The sequence below is a fragment of the Lissotriton helveticus genome, chromosome 2_1 (genome assembly GCF_964261635.1).
Source record: "Lissotriton helveticus chromosome 2_1, aLisHel1.1, whole genome shotgun sequence".
In the NCBI taxonomy this organism is placed as follows: domain Eukaryota; kingdom Metazoa; phylum Chordata; class Amphibia; order Caudata; family Salamandridae; genus Lissotriton; species Lissotriton helveticus.
The window spans coordinates 1,029,836,149-1,029,857,444 of NC_136059.1; the positions used below are offsets into that span (position 1 = coordinate 1,029,836,149).

The 21,296-nt window shown below is 43.3% G+C and overlaps 1 protein-coding gene across 1 annotated transcript in view; it reads left to right on the forward strand.

Annotated features, from left to right (window-relative positions):
• Positions 1-21,296, forward strand: part of SLC28A3 (solute carrier family 28 member 3) — a 304,012-nt gene that overhangs the window by 82,972 nt on the left and 199,744 nt on the right. Inside the window, exon 2 of the mRNA XM_078677411.1 lies at positions 6,887-6,967. Coding sequence (XP_078533537.1) covers positions 6,887-6,967 — 81 coding nt within the window. The remainder of the gene's footprint in view (positions 1-6,886; positions 6,968-21,296) is intronic.

Sequence of the window (21,296 nt, forward strand, 5' to 3'; positions counted from 1 at the left end):
CATGAGGCCTTCTTGTTGTCAGGTTTGCTTTGACGTTTTCTCAGTGGTGCTAAGGTGTCGGCGGTGTTGGATAACCATAGGGTGAAGTTGGCGGCGGCTTGGTCTGGGTTAGAAGAGTGGGCTGGGGTGTTTCGAAGGAGCGATGCGGAGATCTGGTCGATGGTGATCTTGTTCCAGTTTCTTTGCAGAGTTGGTTGGAGGTGGTTGGTGGGTTTTGGCTTGTTGTAGGTGAAGTGAACGCAGCTGTGGTCTGTCCAGAGGAGATCCGTAGTGTGGCTGAAGGAGACATGATTGCTGGAGGTGAAGATGGGGTCGAGTGTGTGACCTGCGATGTGGGTGGGGGAAGTGACTAGTTGTTTAAGTCCGAGGTTGGCGAGGTTGTCCAAGAGGGTGGAGGTGTTGCGGTCGTTGTTCTTTTCAAGGTGAAAGTTGAGGTCTCCCAGAAGGGTGTATTCTTTGGAGGGGAGCGCGTGTGGAGTGATGAAGTCCGTGATGTCTTCACTGAATTTAGCGCGAGGTCCTGGTGGTCTGTAGAGGAGGGTGCCTCTGAGTGTGGTCTTTGGGTCGATGTGTATTTGGAAGTGGAGGTGTTCGGAGTTGGCGAGGTTGGTGTCAGAGCTGGTTGAGATGCGGATTGATTTCTTATGGACGATAGCGATGCCTCCTCCTGTGTGGCCGGTACGGTCCTTGCGTATGATCTTATAGTCTTCAGGGATGGCAATGGTGATGTCTGGGGCGGAGGAAGCGTTCATCCATGTTTCCGTTAGGAAGGCGACGTCTGGAGAGATGGTGTCTAGTAGGTTCCATAGGTCAATGGCGTGCCTGTGCACCGAGCGGGTGTTGAGAAGGATGCATTGTAGGTGGTTGGGGTCGGGAATCTGTGGTGTGGTCGTAGCGGAGATGTTGTCGGTGCCGCTGAATTTGCAGGAATAGCAAGAGAATGGTCCATGGGTGTGTCCAGGAGCGGCTTGGAAGCAGGTGGGGGCGCGACCGGGGTTAAGGGCTAGGAGGGTGGCGGCATCGTAGGTAATGCGGGAGGGCTGGGCAGCGCGAGGGGCAGGGGGTCTGGCGCTGGGCGCGGTCCAGGCGCGGACGGGCGTAGACGGGCTTACCTTTGGCGCACCTTCGGCGCGGATTGGGCGCGGTCGCTGCGCGCGGGAGAAACTGTCATAAATGGATGGTGGAGGGGGAGGGGCGAGGGCGGCTCAGCTGGGAGGCGGGTCGGGCACACGAGGACGACAACAAACAGGCAAAATGGAGGCGGGGGGAGGAGCAGAGCGGAGCGCTATTGACAAATGCGCAATCAATGTTAGGAAACAAGCAGATTGAATAGCTACAGCGCTAATTGGGCAAAGCGCTATACAAGGCACAAAGCAGGCGAAAATAAATGCAAGTTTTTAAGAGCTTCTGAAACGGAGCAGCGCTACGATACCAGGTGTCTGCCAGGGAGCGACCACTCAGACCGTGAGGAGGAGCGAGTCACAGCGTCTGCAGGGCGAGGAGCGCTATAATAAGTTAGTGGGAGGGCGGCTCAGCTGGGAGGCGGGTCGGGCACACGCATGACACTATACACAATAATTGAAGGCACGATCCGTCTGTCCTCAATTCAACAAGCATACCTTAATACCGTTTTCTAAGGCACAAGCTCCATGTATATTTATTATATAGAAGAATAGATGGGTAACAGTGAATTACCAGGATGTTTTTCACCGAAGGGACCTGAGTGATATCAAATAGACAACGAGAGCGAAGCTCGAGCTGTCTATGATGTCATCAGAACCCCACTTCGCTCTCGTTGCCTCGTTGTCTTTTTGTCTTGTTGTCTAATTGATGCTAAGGAGTGCAGACAGCAGTCTGCATGCAGTGTGCACTGTACCCTGTAAAACTATTTTCCACTTGAAATTAATAAATAAACAACTATTTGCTTGTTCAAAACGATTTCTTTATCTTAAAAAACCATCGTATTTCATAATTAAGAAACAATTACATCATTATTTCTAGATGTGCATCATATATTATTTACATACATCTCTAGTGTCAACTGTCTATCTAAATAGATACATTTATATGGTTCATCATTTCAATAACCAGGCAGCTCTTTGTTGAGGACATCATGTATTTACAAAGTCTCTGAGTTCATAGGATAATAAATGTCATAGAGTCCGGAGCCCAATCCATTTTGGGAAACGGATTTCCCTTCATCAGGGGCAGTTTCCTGTAGTTAAATTCCGTGTCTGTCCTTTCACATCCAGTGAATATCGGCGTTTTTTAAATGTAGCAATCCAAGCGTCCCGCTAATCTACAAGAAATACAACATCTCTCTTATAATCTGAAAAACTGTAAAACATGTTGCGGATGATGTCCCACTGATAGGTGTGCATACCTGCTGAATGTTCTAGAGGATCAACTTGATGAGTACTAATGTGCCGATTCACGCCTCACAAATAACATAAGATTTCCTATTAACTTAATGCTCCGTACGTATCCGACTTCTATCCTCTTGAATACCCAGTATCCAATGTTCACCATTGTTGTCACTCACAACCCGAGGTGAGAAACATCCCTGGAATTCACTTTTTACCCATCTTTAATTGTATGTTATGTGTGGCCTCCAAAATCATCTGCCACTGCCTCAATTGCATTTTGAACCAATTATGGCAGCCAGGGAACTGGTGCTGCACAGCCTAATGTAGCCACTAATTCACTGTTTTTGGGGCGGGTGGCGTTGTGTCTGTCGACTACCACCATCCCCTGTCCCCGAGAACAAGTCGTCTGTCAGCCGCCATCCCCCCACCCTGGGACAAGTTGTTTCTAGGCTGCCGCCGCCCTCGCTCTTACCTGCACCTGGGTGGCAAACTTAGGGGCTGCTCCAGGTAGCAGTACCTCTAGCTTTACCACTGTACAACATGATGTAATTGTTTTAGCTTAAAAAAATTCGTGAAACAGTTAATTTTTAGATTAAATTCAGGCTGAGTAATGTTCAAAATGGATTTTGTGACTTGCAGGTTCCTTAGAGGGCTTTTCTCATTGGACCACAAGCACAGGTCCTACTTCTGGGGCTCCGAGCAGAGAAGGGGTAATCGTGTGCGCTCAACCAAAACAAAAAGGAGCTGTAGTAGAAGAATGGAACACTGCCGCTGACTTGGCTGGATTTTTGGTTGCCCTTCGTTGGCACTCCGAAAGTGACGAGCTGCAACCCCTGACACATAGGGCATATTTACAAGAAATGATTAATTGATGAGCAAAGGCAGCGAGGGATCAACATTTCTTGCACCTGCATGAAAAATCCTAACAATGCTATGGATGCGCTGTATTTACAATACGGGGTTCCATGGCAAAAGGTCCCAAAGTCCTATGGATGCGTTAGAAATTTTGACATATCTGTGGGAAGGATGACGCAAGGCATTCAGTCCACAAGTGTCGGATTGCTGTTGTTGGTCATAAAACTGATGCAACTACAGCAATGCGTCAAAAAAAGAGGCGATGCATCAGTTTTGACTGACACAAGTAGCCTTTGGTGCGGGACCAATGAATTAGAATGTCAAAAGGAAAAAACTCACCTTTCACTCTATTCCATTGGTCCTGGATGCGGGCATGGGGTACCTATGTGCACCACCTTGCCTACGTATGTGTGACATAAGTAATTATTGGTGTGTAGTATGTGATTTAATGTGTTACTTACCTCACATGTGCACACCTGTTGCGAGGACGTGACTTGATTGCAGTTTACAATATTTCAACCTCCTTTAGCTGGTCAGATTCCGCCTGAACAGCCAATGCATCATTCCTACGCCTGGGTTTTAGAGGCGTGGGATTTTCGACGCGTCTCAAGGGCAGCGGCTCACTTCCTGACGATGTGTGACTTTTGGAAAAAGTCATAAATACCATTACGTCAGTTTTACTGGGTATTTTACGAAGGAAGGCCTACCTTGCATATATTCATTCTAATCTGACGCAGCCGATTACGATGAAGGAAAATAATGATGAGTCCCAACAAAAAGTGACACATCTACCTAGATGTGTCTCTTTGTAAATATAGAGCAAAGAAAGCACGGCCCGGCATAAAAAAAAATGACGCAGCTGCATTGTGCGCACTTTGTAAATATGCCCCACAGTGTGATCCAATATTGGGCCCATCAATGTCCTGCCAGAGGGAGGTGAAAGCTCTGCAGGAAGACAGCTGTGGCAGAGCCAGGTGCGTAAACTTCTCAAACTGGGTTACATTATCTGTGGTGTAGACCATTAGTACATTAAGGGCCAGATGTACCACCGTTTTTTGCGGTTGCAAACGGTAAATCGGGCCATTTGCGGCCACAAAATAGGTCTGCCCTATTTTCAATCCCTATTTTGAGACTCTGTAACCTATTACCGACCCTCAAAATAGGGTTTTGACTCGCTTTTAGAAAGAGGCATGTCCTTTACCAATAGTGACTCGCACTTCAATGTAAGATTGTTTTGCGACACATTCTCCTTTATGAATGGCATTGAAAATATTTTTTAAGAGCAGGCAGTGGTCCCAAGGACCACTGCCTACTCTTACAAAATATGAAACAGTAAGATAAAAAAAAATTTTTTTAATGCATCCCGGTTTTCTTTGAGGAAAATGGGCTGCAATAAAAAAAAACTGCTTCATTTAAAAAGCAGTCACAGACATGGTGGTCTGCTGACGCCAGCAGGCCAGTATCCCTTGGAGTGCTCGCCATTCTCAATAGGGTCGCAAATTGCACCGGCCTAATGAAAATGAATGAGTCAGGCAATTTGCCACCCCATTAGGAATCGCAAACAGTGTCTGAGACACTGTTGTAAATTCCAATTTGCGAGTCGCAAATTGCGAGTCGCAAAACGATGCAATTTGCGACTCGCAAATTGGAAGGGTGGTACATCTGGCCCTAAATTTTTTTGACTCTTCCTTTATAAACTATCTAAGTTCAAGCAACACAGTAACTCTGAATATTTGAGACAAACCCTTTATCTAGCTTATAAACATTACTACACTTCTCAAGCTGTCAGTGGCATGAGTCATGGTTGCCCCCTTCACCCTCATATCAATCACATAACCTCAAGGGTATCTGTGGGAAGGTTGATCATTGGCTCAATCAGCTATGACATGTTGAGCTCCTTGTGTCAAGCTACATCACAACACCTTTTTGTAAATAGTTCTGTCTTACTGTCGGCTCAAGACATGAATTTCCTGGGTTGAGAAATGCTTACTGAAGAGAAGGGTAGGTAAATGTGGGTAAAGGTTTCTAGGTGAGTAATATACACTTAAGTCAGTACACAATACAAACACTTATGTAAAGCTTTGAATCTGGTTCTTTGCCTCAAAACTCATCTCCCCTGCAATAACAGTCATTGTTCGATGTCTGTGTTCAACTCTTTAGAAACATTATCACCACAACAGGAGAGAGTTTCTTATGTGAGATTGAGATATTTATATTTGATCTAACCTTGAAAGGAAGTTGCTTGATATTAGTACAGAGTTCCTCAGAGAGTCTGATGTCTCATGGAGTCCCAAGAGAAAGTCATGTTTACTCTCTATCCTAAAAACATGTAGTTACTAAATAGTTTATAATTCTGAAAATTTTGAAGCATTTCGCACCTAAGACAAGAGAAAGGCCAAACATTCACAGAAACACCTTTAATAAGCAGTTTGTTCTTTAAATAGTGTTCTGTGGGCTCTTCTCAATGGATTTGGATTCAAATGTTGAACAAATATTACTGCGCTTTTTTCAGTGATTTGAAAATAATATGACTTAGCTATTTGAATGTTGCCACTTGATTTGTGACTTTTCATTTGTGCCACAATTAGCGGTGAGGGGTTCGAGAGACGGCCTGCCGCCATGTGTCCACCCAAATATGGCAGCCTCACAAGGAACATAAAAGTCGACTATCGGCCGAATTACAGAGAGTGCCTCAGGGGCGCAATGGGTGTCTGAGCCAGCTATGTGCGCCCCTCGGGCACTTTGGTATTACAGAATGAGCTGCAGACGCTTGTGCGGCCCCTTCTATAACACCGATAGCACTGGCACACATACACCGCCAGCGCTATCTGCAGAGGGCGTTCCCTCATTTGCATGGGGGCGTGTCCCATGCAAATGTGCAAATGAAGGAATCCCTTTGACTCTGCGCCTGAGCCGTATTGCAGATGCGGGCGCAGAGCCAAAGAAGCTCTCTGGAGGCACATTGACAGTGCGCCAACATAAAGGTTGTGCACTGTCAGTGCACCCCCTGACAGCAGCCCTCTGGAGGGGGAAAGGGGATCCTAGTCCCATGGACCCCCAGACCTCCCCTTGCAGGTGGGTGCAGTCAGCGACTGCACCTGCCTGCAAGGGGCTCTTTGAACCCCTTGGAAAGTGCAGGCGGGTGCTGCCTGCACAGTGAAAACACTTTAAAGCAGCCACTCCGTTTTTTATAGGAATGAGCTCCCCCAGGGAGGCGTGAGCTGGCGGCTGCCCTGGGGGAAACGCATTCTATGTCATAGGGCGCACTTAACCAGTTTGCGCTTGCGCACCTGTTTCAAGGTGCACCAGGCACAAACAGGGAAAGTGCGTCCTTTACGTATTAGGGCCCCATATCTTCATGCTGCTGTCTGAAAGTACCAAGACGGATACCACAATAACCATCAATTGAGCCCTTATGATTATTCGAGCTTAAAAAACAACATAATGAGTCTAATAGTCATCATTAAAAACAATCTGTTTTGACTGGAGAAAAGATAGCTATATACCTGCAAAGGCCTGCGAGATGAAGGGTTCTGTTACTTCAAGTTTAATTCTCACCAAGAACAATCGAGTTTTAAAGGATAAAAGTTTCCACTAACTTTATCCAAATTTAAAGAACGAGCTCCTAGTTCTGACCTGACTTGTTTTCTTTGGATATCTTTCAGAATGATGAAGGCGATTTTGCAAAACACAACGCGTTTCGAAACAGGGCCCATGATAATGGGGCTGCGGTGAAGAATGATCAGGTAAGACTGACTTTCTTTTTCAAGGTTTGGAGTTTTGTTTATTTTACAGAAAAAGAACTATATTTTTATATATTGTTTTTCAAAACTCGTTTATTCAGATCGCTGTATGCATACTCTCAGTACTAACGGAAAGCCCTAGCATTGTTTTAATTTCTTATCACTCTGTCATAGGTCATCCTTACTCTTGCCCCTACTAATAAATGTAATACTGCATAAAAAATGGAAAATGTCAGTTTCCAAACCTACCAAAGCACTTACCTCACCAAAAGCGAGGCTGCCGGACAGTGTGTCAGTTTCAACGTGAACATTAACAAGTTACAGACCAGGAACATTACCCAGGTTTATGGTGAAAACAGAAATTACAAGACAGCCTCTCTTTACTCAGTGTCACACTAGGGATATTCCTTCCAAGGATTTGCGATGTTCACAGCTTTAGGCTCATCACTCCATGGCTGCTGTATTCAGCACTGGCTAAGCGGACTGTCAGGAGGGCAGTAGGGCTGCAGCCTCCCTGCGGGGACAGGTTTTCAGTTTGCAGGAGTTTTACCATCTTTCCTCTTGGTTTTGTAAGCTTCACAGGTTCATTGATTATATACTCAGTCTTTTCAAGACTTTGGGCCTGAAGGCATAAAAGGTTTGCCGTGAGTTAAAGTAACTTACTCTTGCATCACTCTTGGCTTACTACTAAATTCTAGGAGTTAGACAAAGACAAGAGCAATAAAACACTAAGGGCCTGGTTTAAAAATGTGGCGGACAGGTCATTCCATCACAGATGTGACATTCTTCGTATGACAAGTGCCGTAAGATGTAAAACACTTGAAATAAAGATGATGGAATATCTGCCACGTTTGTCATGAAATAACTCGACATCGAAACTCTAAATCAGGCCCTTAGTTACAAGAAAGCCCTTGTGAATTTGTGGGTGGACCACTGTCTCTTCTATTAGACTAGGCCTGGCCTTCTTTCCGTCTGAATCTACCTTCTACTTGTAGGTCCATGCTATAGGGGTGCCTGAATTCTTGATAGAGCCTTTCTTTGAACTGGCCCCACCACTGAAATCTCCTTTTTGACCCTCTAATCTAATTCCATGCATGGCACACAAAGCCATCCACTTCAAGACCCCGCTTTACCTCGTTCAGAAACTTGAGCTCTCTTGTGGTACAAGAGCCTCCAGAAGTGCCAGCACCCTCCTACTCAAACCACAAAAATTCAAGGAAAAAAAGACTTACAATCGTGCCTTCTGAGGCTTTGCGCCGAGGAATTCTCCGCCCCCCCCTAGTCAGGGTGATCCCTTCCACTGTCTGCTTCAAAATGGAAGTTAAAGGACTCTTGATGAAGAAATATTTGCCTCAGTCTGCCTTCCCCACTTGACCTGGGGTCCTGAGCTTCTGTTTGTTGCCCAGAGGTTTTGCTTGTGTGACTGTTGGACATTTTTAATAATCTTTTATACATTTCGCTCTGTTGACTATGTATGTTTGCCTATACCCTTCCTTGCTGCATTATCTGTAAAGCGCTCTGATACTCTTGGTGGTCATGTTCGCACTATATAAAACTTTAGAAATAAATAAATAATCTGATCTCTAAATACATCTTGCCTATCTAAAAACTCCTCTTTTCTGTGAACTCATTTACTTTGGTTTCCGGGTAGCTTGGTATTATTGACTCAAATCTGGTATCCTGTGCTAGTGACACGATACATATTGGCACTGACTAAATAACTTCATTCATTCATTAATGGAACTAATTGAAAATTGTCAGCCTCTTTAAAACATGGAGGATATGTGCGAGTAGGTCTTGATGTGTATCCTGGGCATTTCCTTACAAGTGTCAAAGTAAAGGAGAACTTTTACAGGACAAAATACTGTAATATAACTGATAGGGGTTCAAAAAGACCAAGAGCAACATACATACGAAAGAAATAACAAATCATAAAAACAAATGCATACACTAAACTTTTTAAATATGAGCCATCTTAAAAGGGTAAATGTGATATTTAAATGTGAGATTTCATTTCAGATGTGAATTTTGATACAAAAAAACCACATGTCACTACTTACAAGATAGCCCTGCAAGTAAGATTAAACTAGCAGTCAACAGTATGGGTGTGGACTGAAATAGAACAAATAACTGTGGACATTATGCCCTTAACAAATGGACAGATTTGTCCATGTTCAGTCACTCTGATAAATGGGTCTTGTGCACGAGAAGACCTGAGGGGACGGAGGTCAGAGAGAGATGTTTTATTGGCATATTAACTTAGGGACCTTTGGGGTGGTCAGTGTCCTGAGCTTATTGAAGGGATGGAATATTGGGGATGTCTGTGGGAGAAAGTCAAATCTCAGGCTATAATTGAAAACAAGAAAGGAAAGAGTGATTTCCCTAGTTCTTCTCTCTCTTGACTGTTGGGATTTATAATAATGTTTAGTGAAGATGAGTTGTTGCTAGTGCGTCGGTTTACTTGGCAGTTTTCCAACTTGTTGGCTGATAGTGATCAGTGCCACACCATAGGGCCCGCAGCTCACGCGATGCGGAGGCCCATGCTCCAGGGGTTCCCTTCCGCATAATACCCTGGCCTGAGAGCTCCTGATTGAGTCCGAAGGGGACCCCTCCATGTACCTTGCAGGGGAGGGGCTTAAAGTGTGTTACGCCACAGATGGTGAGCTGGGTTAAGCTGTAAGGAGTGTTTAAAGCTGTAGTACTGATGACAAGCCACTGAGTTGTCAGAATGGAGCTCCTCAGTTGTGAGGTTTTGATTTCTGTTCAATGTTTGGCTGCTGCATTTGTAAAGCCTCTTAGAGGAGAAGGGTGGGGTTGAGAGGACCACTGAGACGATCACTGTTAGGTCAGCAGAGGGCCAGCCCTTGTACGGATGTGATGAAACATGCTGTGGGTGGAATTCCGGATTTCGTTGGTGGCAATGCCTGGGAGGTAGGAGCTAGTGAGAGTAGGGATAGTATTGACGTTCAAGGCAAATCTTAGGTAGGAAGATCTGAGAAAAATTAAGGCTCTTTATAGGGAAAAAAGTTAATACAAGAACAATTTAGGTGATACATTTCTATTAATTCTGGTACATTCCAGTTGAGGACCTAGATAGGAGCCAACACACAAATGTAGACACAGATGCAAAGGAGGAAGAGGCTATTACATTTGGGTTAGCTTCTCTCCTAATGCAGTAGACATGCATATTCATAGAAGCTTTCAGTCAGACTTAGATTTAGACAAATATTCATCAATGACTAAAGAATATGTATATCTAGTGATGTTTGTTTCTACCAGGGGGACCTGGCAGCAGTGATTCTTCTTCTCAAGAGACAGAAAGTGTTCTTGTACAGGTCAGGTTTCATATCTTTATATATATATATATATATTTCCTCCCAAATGCCCTGAGCTTTACAGAGCAGCCTCGCTTGTAGACCGGATGGTAGGAGCTGCATCGTGTGACCTCTGTAAAGCTCAGGGCATTTGGGAGGAAATATATATATATATATATATATATATATATATATATATATATATATATTCACTGAAAAAACCATAGGTTTCAGGCCTTATATAGTTAGGAATTAGCATTTAAAAACCTTTAAAATTCACTCAAAAAACTATACGTTTTAGGGGTGTTATAGTTAGCTGGACATTTCACGCATACAAAACCATTGAAATTGCTCCTAAATAGTTAGTTGTACTAACTATATTTCGCGCACCCGCAATCCACTGCTGATGATGTCACATATTACATCATTCATGACATGGTCAGTGACATCACTGATGGCATCTCAAATGACATCACTGATGACATCATCCACGTGACAATCACATACACCTTTTCATACACCAGTAAAATCTTTCATCACTCTTTGTAAAATACAGAGTATCATATTTGAATCCATTGTTACAGAAATACAAGTATCTAAAAACCCACTCAGTGATTCATAGATGTATGCACACATCTAATCACTTACCTGTAGATTCACTCATACATGCTGTCAATGAACAATAGAACACTATCAAAAATACTTATACACCTAAATCGACATTACACACCAGCACACATCCTATTCACATATGAAGTCATCCTACTCACTTATGCAAACAATGGATCATACTTACATATTTACTTAGCTACACACTTATACAAACACAACTTCATCTATTCATTTAGATAGTAAGTCATACTTAGTGAATTATAAAATCATTATTACAAGTATAAAGTTATCCATACAGTCACTCACACAATCATTGAGTCTTATGTATACTTATTTATATACAACAACTGACACATACACTGCCTTTTATTTTTCTAGTTTATTGGACATGTACCATTGAGAAATATATTTGCTCATCACCACATCCATAAAGATATTCACTCACCCAAACAACTGTTAGAACATGTCGTTTTAACTTCATATATCTAGTGAATCAACTATTCACACATCTTTGGCCAGTCACACACCCCCACCGAACCACACACACACCTTCACTCTCCCATACAAATTCTCAGGTAACTAATGAATAACTAATATAGACTTTCACATAGCTAGTAACCAACTGGAGAACCAGTTTACACAACAACTGACAAAGTGATACAGATATTCAAACAGTTTAGTCACTATCCACTATCTTTAGTGAGACACTATAAATTGGTCAAGTAAACAGTCAATTACACTGATACTAAATCCTCCATCCAAATATTTGTTTTTATATATCCACTCATTCTTCAATGCAAATTGCTATATATATAATGCATATTTAAATAACGAAGCAAACCACATTCACTGGATGATGTCATCAGTGATGTCATCAGTGATGTCATTTGAGATGTCATCAGTGATGTCACTGACCATGTCATGAATGATGTAATATGTGACATCATCAGCAGTGGATTGCGGGTGCGCGAAATATAGTTAGTACAACTAACTATATAGGAGCAATTTCAATGGTTTTGTATGAGTGAAATATCCAGCTAACTATAACACCCCTAAAACTTATAGTTTTTTGAGTGAATTTTAAAGGTTTTTTGAATGCTAATTCCTAACTATATAAGGCCTGAAACCTATGGTTTTTTCAGTGAATATATATATACATACATATATAAACATATATAATCTGCATATCTATATAAATACAAATATAAATGCATGCATACATATACATATATGCATACATATGCATGTTATTTACATGAAAGTTTTAAAAACACTTATAAAAGCAAAGCTAAAAAGCCACCTCATTACAAACAGAATGGATTTAACTTAAACGAGGGCGAAATCTATTGCATTTTCAATGCTTGTTTACTTTGATTCCATCAAGAAGGCATTCAGATGTGTCACACATTTGCCATAAATTCTGAATGTTAGCACTCTAGTTGATCATTAGATCACTGTAGTAAAGCTACTGCTCACCAGGGAAGTCTGCTGCTGGTATTCAAAGTGCATGTTTCAGTCTGCATGTCAGAATTTTTTTAATGCAATAGAAGAGGATTTGAGAAGTCACTCAAAATGTGCCCTCATTTTTCTTTTTGAAGCTCTAATCATACTTTCTATGGCAAAATGAACCCCCTCATTTTGTTCCTTTTTAAATTAAATGTTTTCAGACTTACCACTTCATTCCAATCAAGATGGCTTCTGGTGTGCCATACTTTTGTCATAAATTTGACTGTTAGCGCTCTAGTTGTTCACTGAGCTGTTACTTGTAACGGACTTTTTTGATGCACTGTATTTTGCATTTTTGTTGGCAACAAACCCTGCATCGCATGTTACTCTCCATGCTTTCACCCCTTTCTAATATGGCCGCTCACGCTTCACCATCTCTCTAACCTCCCGTCACAGTCCTACCTTTACCCTCACACCACCCTCCCAGTCCTTCCTCTGTTACCATCACCCTTCACCCTTTCTAAACTCCGCTTCAACTCCGCGGAGCCATTGAAACTGACTCCCTCACGCCGTGAGTGAGACGCTGATTTTTCAAGTAAGTTTTCCCTACCGCCACCGCCTTTGACTTTGAAGAGGACACAAGTCTCAAGTAACATTGAGCAGCCCACTTCTTGAAGTTTACCATACCGCACCGGTTTACTGCACTTCGTCTTCTAATCTCCTTTACCCCTTTAATTTCACCAGTCTTGTTCCTCTCACCCGTTTTTCTCTTCCTGAACACGCCGGTATTAGTATTTCACACCCTCAGAACAGTCACTCGATTCTCCCTTTCACATTTTGGGTTTCACAAGGGTTGCATGAGATTATTTAATATCCATAGCCTGGTTTACCCAGAATCCTCATTGATCTGTATTTTGTTTACTCTTTCTGTTGTAGCGCTCCTTGACAAAGGACCTCCAGTCCGAAATGCATTGGAGTTAATCCAGCGTCATATAATGATCATAAACTTTACCGTGATGTTTCATATGATAAAAATATGAATTTCCATGAGAAACGAATGGAATGAATAAAAACCTGAAACTTTAACATATAACTTTTGACTTGAACTTCTTTTGGAATTCGACGCACCATCCCTGGTGCCTTCGAACCACAAAAGTGTGCCCACGGCAGGGATATGCCTACGCTTCAGTAGCATACTCAACTATGTTTTAAGAGTTACCACTTTATTCCAATCAAGATGGCGTCAGATGTGCCATACCTTTGTAATAAGTAGGACTGTTAGCACTCTAGTTGTTCTTTAGAACACTCTGGGACATTCTGTCATTGGGCTATACTTGGGCTACATCTGGGTGATATTTGTGCTACATTTGGGCTTTTTTGTCTCTGGTGGCCATCTTGGGAGACTGCATGTCAGAATTGTTTAATGAAATAGAAGAGGATTTGAGAGGTCACTCAAAATGTGCCCTAATTTTTCTTTCTGCAGCACTAATCATATTTTCTATGGCAAAATATACCCCCTCATTTTGTTCCTTTTTAAATTAAATGTTTTAAGAGTTACCACTTTATTCCAATCAAGATGGCGTCAGATGTGCCATACCTTTGTAATAAGTAGGACTGTTAGCACTCTAGTTGTTCTTTAGAACACTCTGGGACATTCTGTCATTGGGCTATACTTGGGCTACATCTGGTGATATTTGGGCTATATTTGGGCTCTTTTGTCTCTGGTGGCCATCTTGGGAGACTGCATGTCAGACTTTTTTAATGAAATTGAAGAGGATTTGAGAAGTCACTCAAAATGTGCCCTAATTTTTCTTTCTGCAGCACTAATCATACTTTTTCTATGGCAAAATATACCCCCTTATTTTGTTCCTTTTTAAATTAAATGTTTTAAGAGGTACCACTTTATTCCAATCAAGATGGCTTCAGATGTGCCATACCTTTGTAATAAGTAGGACTGTTAGCGCTCTAGTTGTACTTTAGAACACTCTAGGAGGCTGCAGTAGAACACAAAGGAATCAACTGACAGTCTCTGTCCTTGTTGGATGTACATGTTTTACTGAGAATGTCAGACTTCATTCTCACATGACTGAGAAAGATAATGTGAATTTACAGAAAATATGCTTTCAGTTTAGCTTATAGATCCCCTTCCAAACCACTGTGGGAAAAGCATGAGATAATAGTTTTCTTTCAAACATGATTCATGATATCCCAGCAGAAGGCTTTTTCACATGGTAAAATCACCGTAGAACACACCACAATTCCTAAAATGAGTATGGTACCATCAACAAATGATTTATAATGTAACTAAAGTCCTAAAACCCTCTATTAACTACAATGTTTTTTAATGAGGTGCTATCATGTATATTGGTCCCAAGATGGCTGCCAACACTTCTTGGATGAAGTGCTGACAGCCAATCAGATTTCACGATGAGATGTGTGGTTAGGCTCCGCCCAGATATATATGTGTTTTTGAAGTTAATTTTCATAAAAACCACTGGAGCAATTTTCACCAAATATAGCAAAGGCACTTCTGCGTACCAGTCCCTACAATTTTGCCAAGTTTGGTGTAATACCGGTCAGCAGTTCGGGCTGTAGACTTGTCAGAACGTCCTATGGAAATTAACATGGGAAAAACACGTTTTGGGACCCCCCCTTTTTTCTCAGCCCCCACTTCACGAATCCCCCCGAAACTTTCAGGGAAGGAGCGCAGCAGAGCTGGCCACAATTTTGGAAAATTACATGCGAATTCCTCAACCGGCGCCAAAGTTATTCCCAATAGAATGTTGCGGATTTCCTATGGTAGCTAATCCTAACTATATATACCTACTGGCTATCGCCAGTAGGTAATATATATATATATATATATATATATATATATATATATATATATATATATATTCTCCCCAGCACCTTCCAAGAAAGGAAGGTAATTAGCCGCACACCACGATAAAGCCTGCAACAATTTATTTAAAACGCAGCCTTGTCTTCCTGACATGTTTCGCTCGTGTCGTCGTGAGCTTTCTCAAAGGTTTCACACCGCTGACGTTCAAAAATGGTATGGCGAGAAACTACATCACTTCTTTATTTATTTCTTTTGTAGTGGGCGTTGTCATTCCCTCGCTTTGCATTGTGGTCTATGTAGTTTCTTGTTTTCATTTTTTAAACCCTCCATTGGGTATGTAGCTCATACCTGGCTTGGTGCACAGTCCATCGTGTCCCCAACAACTCATTTTCAAAGTTGTCAGAGAACCAGTACCTGAGACAGTCTCTGGTGGCACCCACCTGACCTAAATGCTTGCGCAGTCCAAAAACAGGGGTTCAGTTGCGGTCAGGCTATGGCGCTCTTGTGGCGGTGCGTCGCATACGGCTGAACCACGCCGTTAAACATTCTCCCCAGCACCTTCCAAGAAAGGAAGGTAATTAGCCGCACACCACGATAAAGCCTGCAACAATTTATTTAAAACGCAGCCTTGTCTTCCTGACATGTTTCGCTCGTGTCGTCGTGAGCTTTCTCAAAGGTTTCACACCGCTGACGTTCAAAAATGGTATGGCGAGAAACTACATCACTTCTTTATTTATTTCTTTTGTAGTGGGCGTTGTCATTCCCTCGCTTTGCATTGTGGTCTATGTAGTTTCTTGTTTTCATTTTTTAAACCCTCCATTGGGTATGTAGCTCATACCTGGCTTGGTGCACAGTCCATCGTGTCCCCAACAACTCATTTTCAAAGTTGTCAGAGAACCAGTACCTGAGACAGTCTCTGGTGGCACCCACCTGACCTAAATGCTTGCGCAGTCCAAAAACAGGGGTTCAGTTGCGGTCAGGCTATGGCGCTCTTGTGGCGGTGCGTCGCATACGGCTGAACCACGCCGTTAAACATTCTCCCCAGCACCTTCCAAGAAAGGAAGGTAATTAGCCGCACACCACGATAAAGCCTGCAACAATTTATTTAAAACGCAGCCTTGTCTTCCTGACATGTTTCGCTCGTGTCGTCGTGAGCTTTCTCAAAGGTTTCACACCGCTGACGTTCAAAAATGGTATGGCGAGAAACTACATCACTTCTTTATTTATTTCTTTTGTAGTGGGCGTTGTCATTCCCTCGCTTTGCATTGTGGTCTATGTAGTTTCTTGTTTTCATTTTTTAAACCCTCCATTGGGTATGTAGCTCATACCTGGCTTGGTGCACAGTCCATCGTGTCCCCAACAACTCATTTTCAAAGTTGTCAGAGAACCAGTACCTGAGACAGTCTCTGGTGGCACCCACCTGACCTAAATGCTTGCGCAGTCCAAAAACAGGGGTTCAGTTGCGGTCAGGCTATGGCGCTCTTGTGGCGGTGCGTCGCATACGGCTGAACCACGCCGTTAAACATTCTCCCCAGCACCTTCCAAGAAAGGAAGGTAATTAGCCGCACACCACGATAAAGCCTGCAACAATTTATTTAAAACGCAGCCTTGTCTTCCTGACATGTTTCGCTCGTGTCGTCGTGAGCTTTCTCAAAGGTTTCACACCGCTGACGTTCAAAAATGGTATGGCGAGAAACTACATCACTTCTTTATTTATTTCTTTTGTAGTGGGCGTTGTCATTCCCTCGCTTTGCATTGTGGTCTATGTAGTTTCTTGTTTTCATTTTTTAAACCCTCCATTGGGTATGTAGCTCATACCTGGCTTGGTGCACAGTCCATCGTGTCCCCAACAACTCATTTTCAAAGTTGTCAGAGAACCAGTACCTGAGACAGTCTCTGGTGGCACCCACCTGACCTAAATGCTTGCGCAGTCCAAAAACAGGGGTTCAGTTGCGGTCAGGCTATGGCGCTCTTGTGGCGGTGCGTCGCATACGGCTGAACCACGCCGTTAAACATTCTCCCCAGCACCTTCCAAGAAAGGAAGGTAATTAGCCGCACACCACGATAAAGCCTGCAACAATTTATTTAAAACGCAGCCTTGTCTTCCTGACATGTTTCGCTCGTGTCGTCGTGAGCTTTCTCAAAGGTTTCACACCGCTGACGTTCAAAAATGGTATGGCGAGAAACTACATCACTTCTTTATTTATTTCTTTTGTAGTGGGCATTGTCATTCCCTCGCTTTGCATTGTGGTCTATGTAGTTTCTTGTTTTCATTTTTTAAACCCTCCATTGGGTATGTAGCTCATACCTGGCTTGGTGCACAGTCCATCGTGTCCCCAACAACTCATTTTCAAAGTTGTCAGAGAACCAGTACCTGAGACAGTCTCTGGTGGCACCCACCTGACCTAAATGCTTGCGCAGTCCAAAAACAGGGGTTCAGTATATATATTATTCAGTATATATATATTCACTGAAAAAACCATAGGTTATAGACCATATATAGTTAGGAATTAGCATTTAAAAAACCTTATTTTACTCACACAAAACCATTGAAATTCCATATATAGTTAGTTGCACTAACTATATATCGCGCACCCGCGACACTGCTGATCATGTCACATATTACATCATTCATGACATGGTCAGTGACATCACTGATGACATCACTGATGACATCTCAAATGACATCACTGATGACATCACTGATGACAACATCCAGTGACTGTATGTTTCTGTAAAGTTAAAATATGTCTTACATATTGAAGAATGAGTGGATGTATAAGTGTCTGGATGAAGGATTTAGTAGGTGCGTGACTGACTGTATGAGTGAGTGATTAAATGTGTCTCACTGAATGCATGGGTTAGTGACTAAACTGTCTTAATTTGTGCATCATTATGTCTGTTGTGATGTAAACTGCTGCATGTGTTGATCATTAGCTATACGAGAGGCTATATGTGTTATTAATTGGTTGCCCAAGTATTTCTATGGGAGATTGAGTTTGTGTGGGGGTGGCTGGAAGGTGTGTGACTCTGTGCATAGATGTGTGAGCAGTTTATTCACTAGGTGTATGAGTTCAAGAGTGCATGTGGAAACAGCTACATGGGCAGTTGACTGTGTGCATGAGTGTATTGATGAGTGAATGGATATCTCAATGCTACATGTCATAGTAAGTACATATGTAAAACACAGTACATGTGAGAGTTGGCATATATAAATAACTGTGCATGAGAGCCACTGAATGAGTGAGTGGTTGTATCGATCATTGTGAACTTTTATCAGGGATTGTATAAGAGAGTAAATATGTGTTAGTATATGTTTCAATAAGTAAGGTGTGTATAACTGTATAGTTGAAGAAATGGAGGTGAGATTGTTTCTTTGCATGACTGACTGGGTGTGTGAGTAACTCCATGGATGAGTGGCAGTGTGTGAGTGTCTGTATACACTGAGTGTATCTAAGGTTATATTAGAGTCTGAAGAGGTTTATCGTATTAGCACAAGAATGATGTCAAATGAGACGTCATCAGTGATGTCATCAGTGATGTCATTTGAGATGTCATCAGTGATGTCATCAGTGATGTCACTGACCATGTCATGAATGATGTAATATGTGACATGATCAGCAGTGGATTACGGGTGCGCGATATATAGTTAGTGCAACTAACTATATATGGAATTTCAATGGTTTTGTGTGAGTAAAATAAGGTTTTTTAAATGCTAATTCCTAACTATATATGGTCTATAACCTATGGTTTTTTCAGTGAATTTTCAAGGTTTTGTAAATGCTAATTCCTAACTATATATGGTCTATAACCTATGGTTTTTTTCAGTGAATTTCAATGGTTTTTTAATAGCAAATATCATAAGCTGTCGAATGTCAAGTACGTGGTAAGTAAAAACATTTTCGTGTTTATGCACACTGATCTGCTTTGAATGCTGCCCCCCACCCCTCATTTCTATTAGGAGTACTCTCTCTTTGCAGATAGTGAAGGGTAGTTAACGCAGGCCTTTGCCCCCGTTGTAATCCGTCGTGCCTGCTTCTCTCTCCATTTGATTGATTGTTCTCTTTGGTTCATTCTCTATTTACAAACAAGCACAGAGTCGCAATACTCTGTTTAGTCTTTGCAGATAGCGAAAAATCGTGTAAAAAAACAAAAGGAATCGAGCAAAATCAGTAGGCCACTAATGGGATCTCTTTTTGACCTCCCTAAAATAGAAACATTAGGAACAACCTGTTGATAATACCAATGTGTATGTACATAAGCGGCGTTCATTTGTGTTCACAGTACCCCTTGTTGATTGTTTGAATCGACCATTGAATTGTTCGAAGTTGGTTCTCTTAAGAATCTTCTCTGCCTGCAAACGAGGAAGAATAGGAATATTCTCTCTCCCTTTGCAGATAGTGAAGGGTAGGTAACGCAAACCTTTAACACGTCGTGCCTATTTCGTTCCTCATTGATTGATTGTTTCCCCAAACATTGACTGTTTGGGAATTGGTTCTTTTTGGAGGTATTCCCTGTTTGCAAATATACGTAGGAAAATCTTTGCAAATAGTGAAAGGGTACGTAATGCGGACCTTTCTCCCCCGTTGTAATCTGTCATGCTTATCTACTCCCCACTGATTGATGCACCTGTTTCACCCGGACCATTTACTAGAAATACGTCATCTGGCCCGACCAGAGAGCACCCCTAGTGAAAAGGACATATGCAATAATAATGAAGTGATCACTGTATCCTGTTAACAGAAACTTTAGCATGAAACAACCTGGAAAGAAAAGAATAGGAAAACGAAAATCAGTAGGCCACTGATGAACATGAACTTTTATTAAACAACGAACAAAGAAACGATAACATAACGTAATGATAAAACCTATTAATGTCCTAGAAACAAGAAAACGTTAGAAATATGCCAGTGGTGAGAGACCAGAAAAACAGTAAGAGAAACCAAATCACCCCTCGCTGTCCCACCGCCTGCCACGCCAAAAAAATTGATAGACTAGGGAAAATGCAAGTCAGTAGAACATCCGCCCCCACTCTGGAAACTTCCAAGGTGGGGCAGGGTTGCGGCTACGCCCAGCCGGGAGCAGCCCATATAAGGCGGGTCCTGCTGCCACGCCTCGGCCAGGAGATCCTAACGTAGGGTGTAGCCGGAGGAGAGGCCGAGGCCAGCGGGACCCGGCCAGGGGATTGCCTTTACAACGCTGAAGAGTTGCAGGGGGGGGAATGTCTCCTCGACCCTCCCCTCTCTCTCCCAGTCCGGCCGCGGTGGCCCTTGAGAGTTTCAGGTAGTCCCGCCACATGCTCTTCCGGTCCGGCCACCAACGGTCGGGGGGCCGAGGCCGACGGGATCCGGCTGCAGCCGATAAACCAAGGAACCCGTTCATGGGGCCAGAGCCAGGGGCGTCCGGCCGACATCCACCGGAAGCCCGGCCCAAAGACGGACGGGGCATTTTTTCTTTTCTCCTTCGTAATAGCAGCGGCAACACGCCAGGCACCACTTCTTTCTTCAAAAATGGCTTTGACAACACTGGGGGGGATGTCTTGCACATGCCTCCGACCCCCCCCCCCCGTCCTCATCGCCACCGGCCATAACAAATGTCAAGCGGGGCGCCGTGGGGTGCACTGGGAGGGAGAGACGGTGCGAACAGGCCTCTCCCGCCTCCTCAGGTGAAGGCTTCCCAGCTGCACCCTCAGCGCTCCAGGCGCCCCGAAAAGGGTTCGTCCACTGTGGCGATGCTGCAACGTCTCGCCCGGCAGGGTGGAGCCCGTCCGCTCATGTGACCCCGCGATCGCCGGTAGCTGCCGAACTCTCAAAATGGCGATCGACCTGGCAAGAGCGGGCCCAGCATGAAGAAATGGCCCGGTCACTGGTTGACTCCACCACCGTAGTCCTCCACGACCTTGAAGATTCTACAGGAGCCGCGGGAGTCTCCGACCCCCGATGGGGAATGACTGCCATGATCGCCGGTGGAGTGACGAAACTGTAACCGCGGGACGTCGGCGCTCCCATGCTGGCGCCAGCCTCACTTTGAATTACTAGAATCCTGCAGACCTCAGTTCCGGTGAAAGCACAGTGTGACCCGGTAGGAAAAATTGTTGCACCCCCTCCCCTTTTGAAGT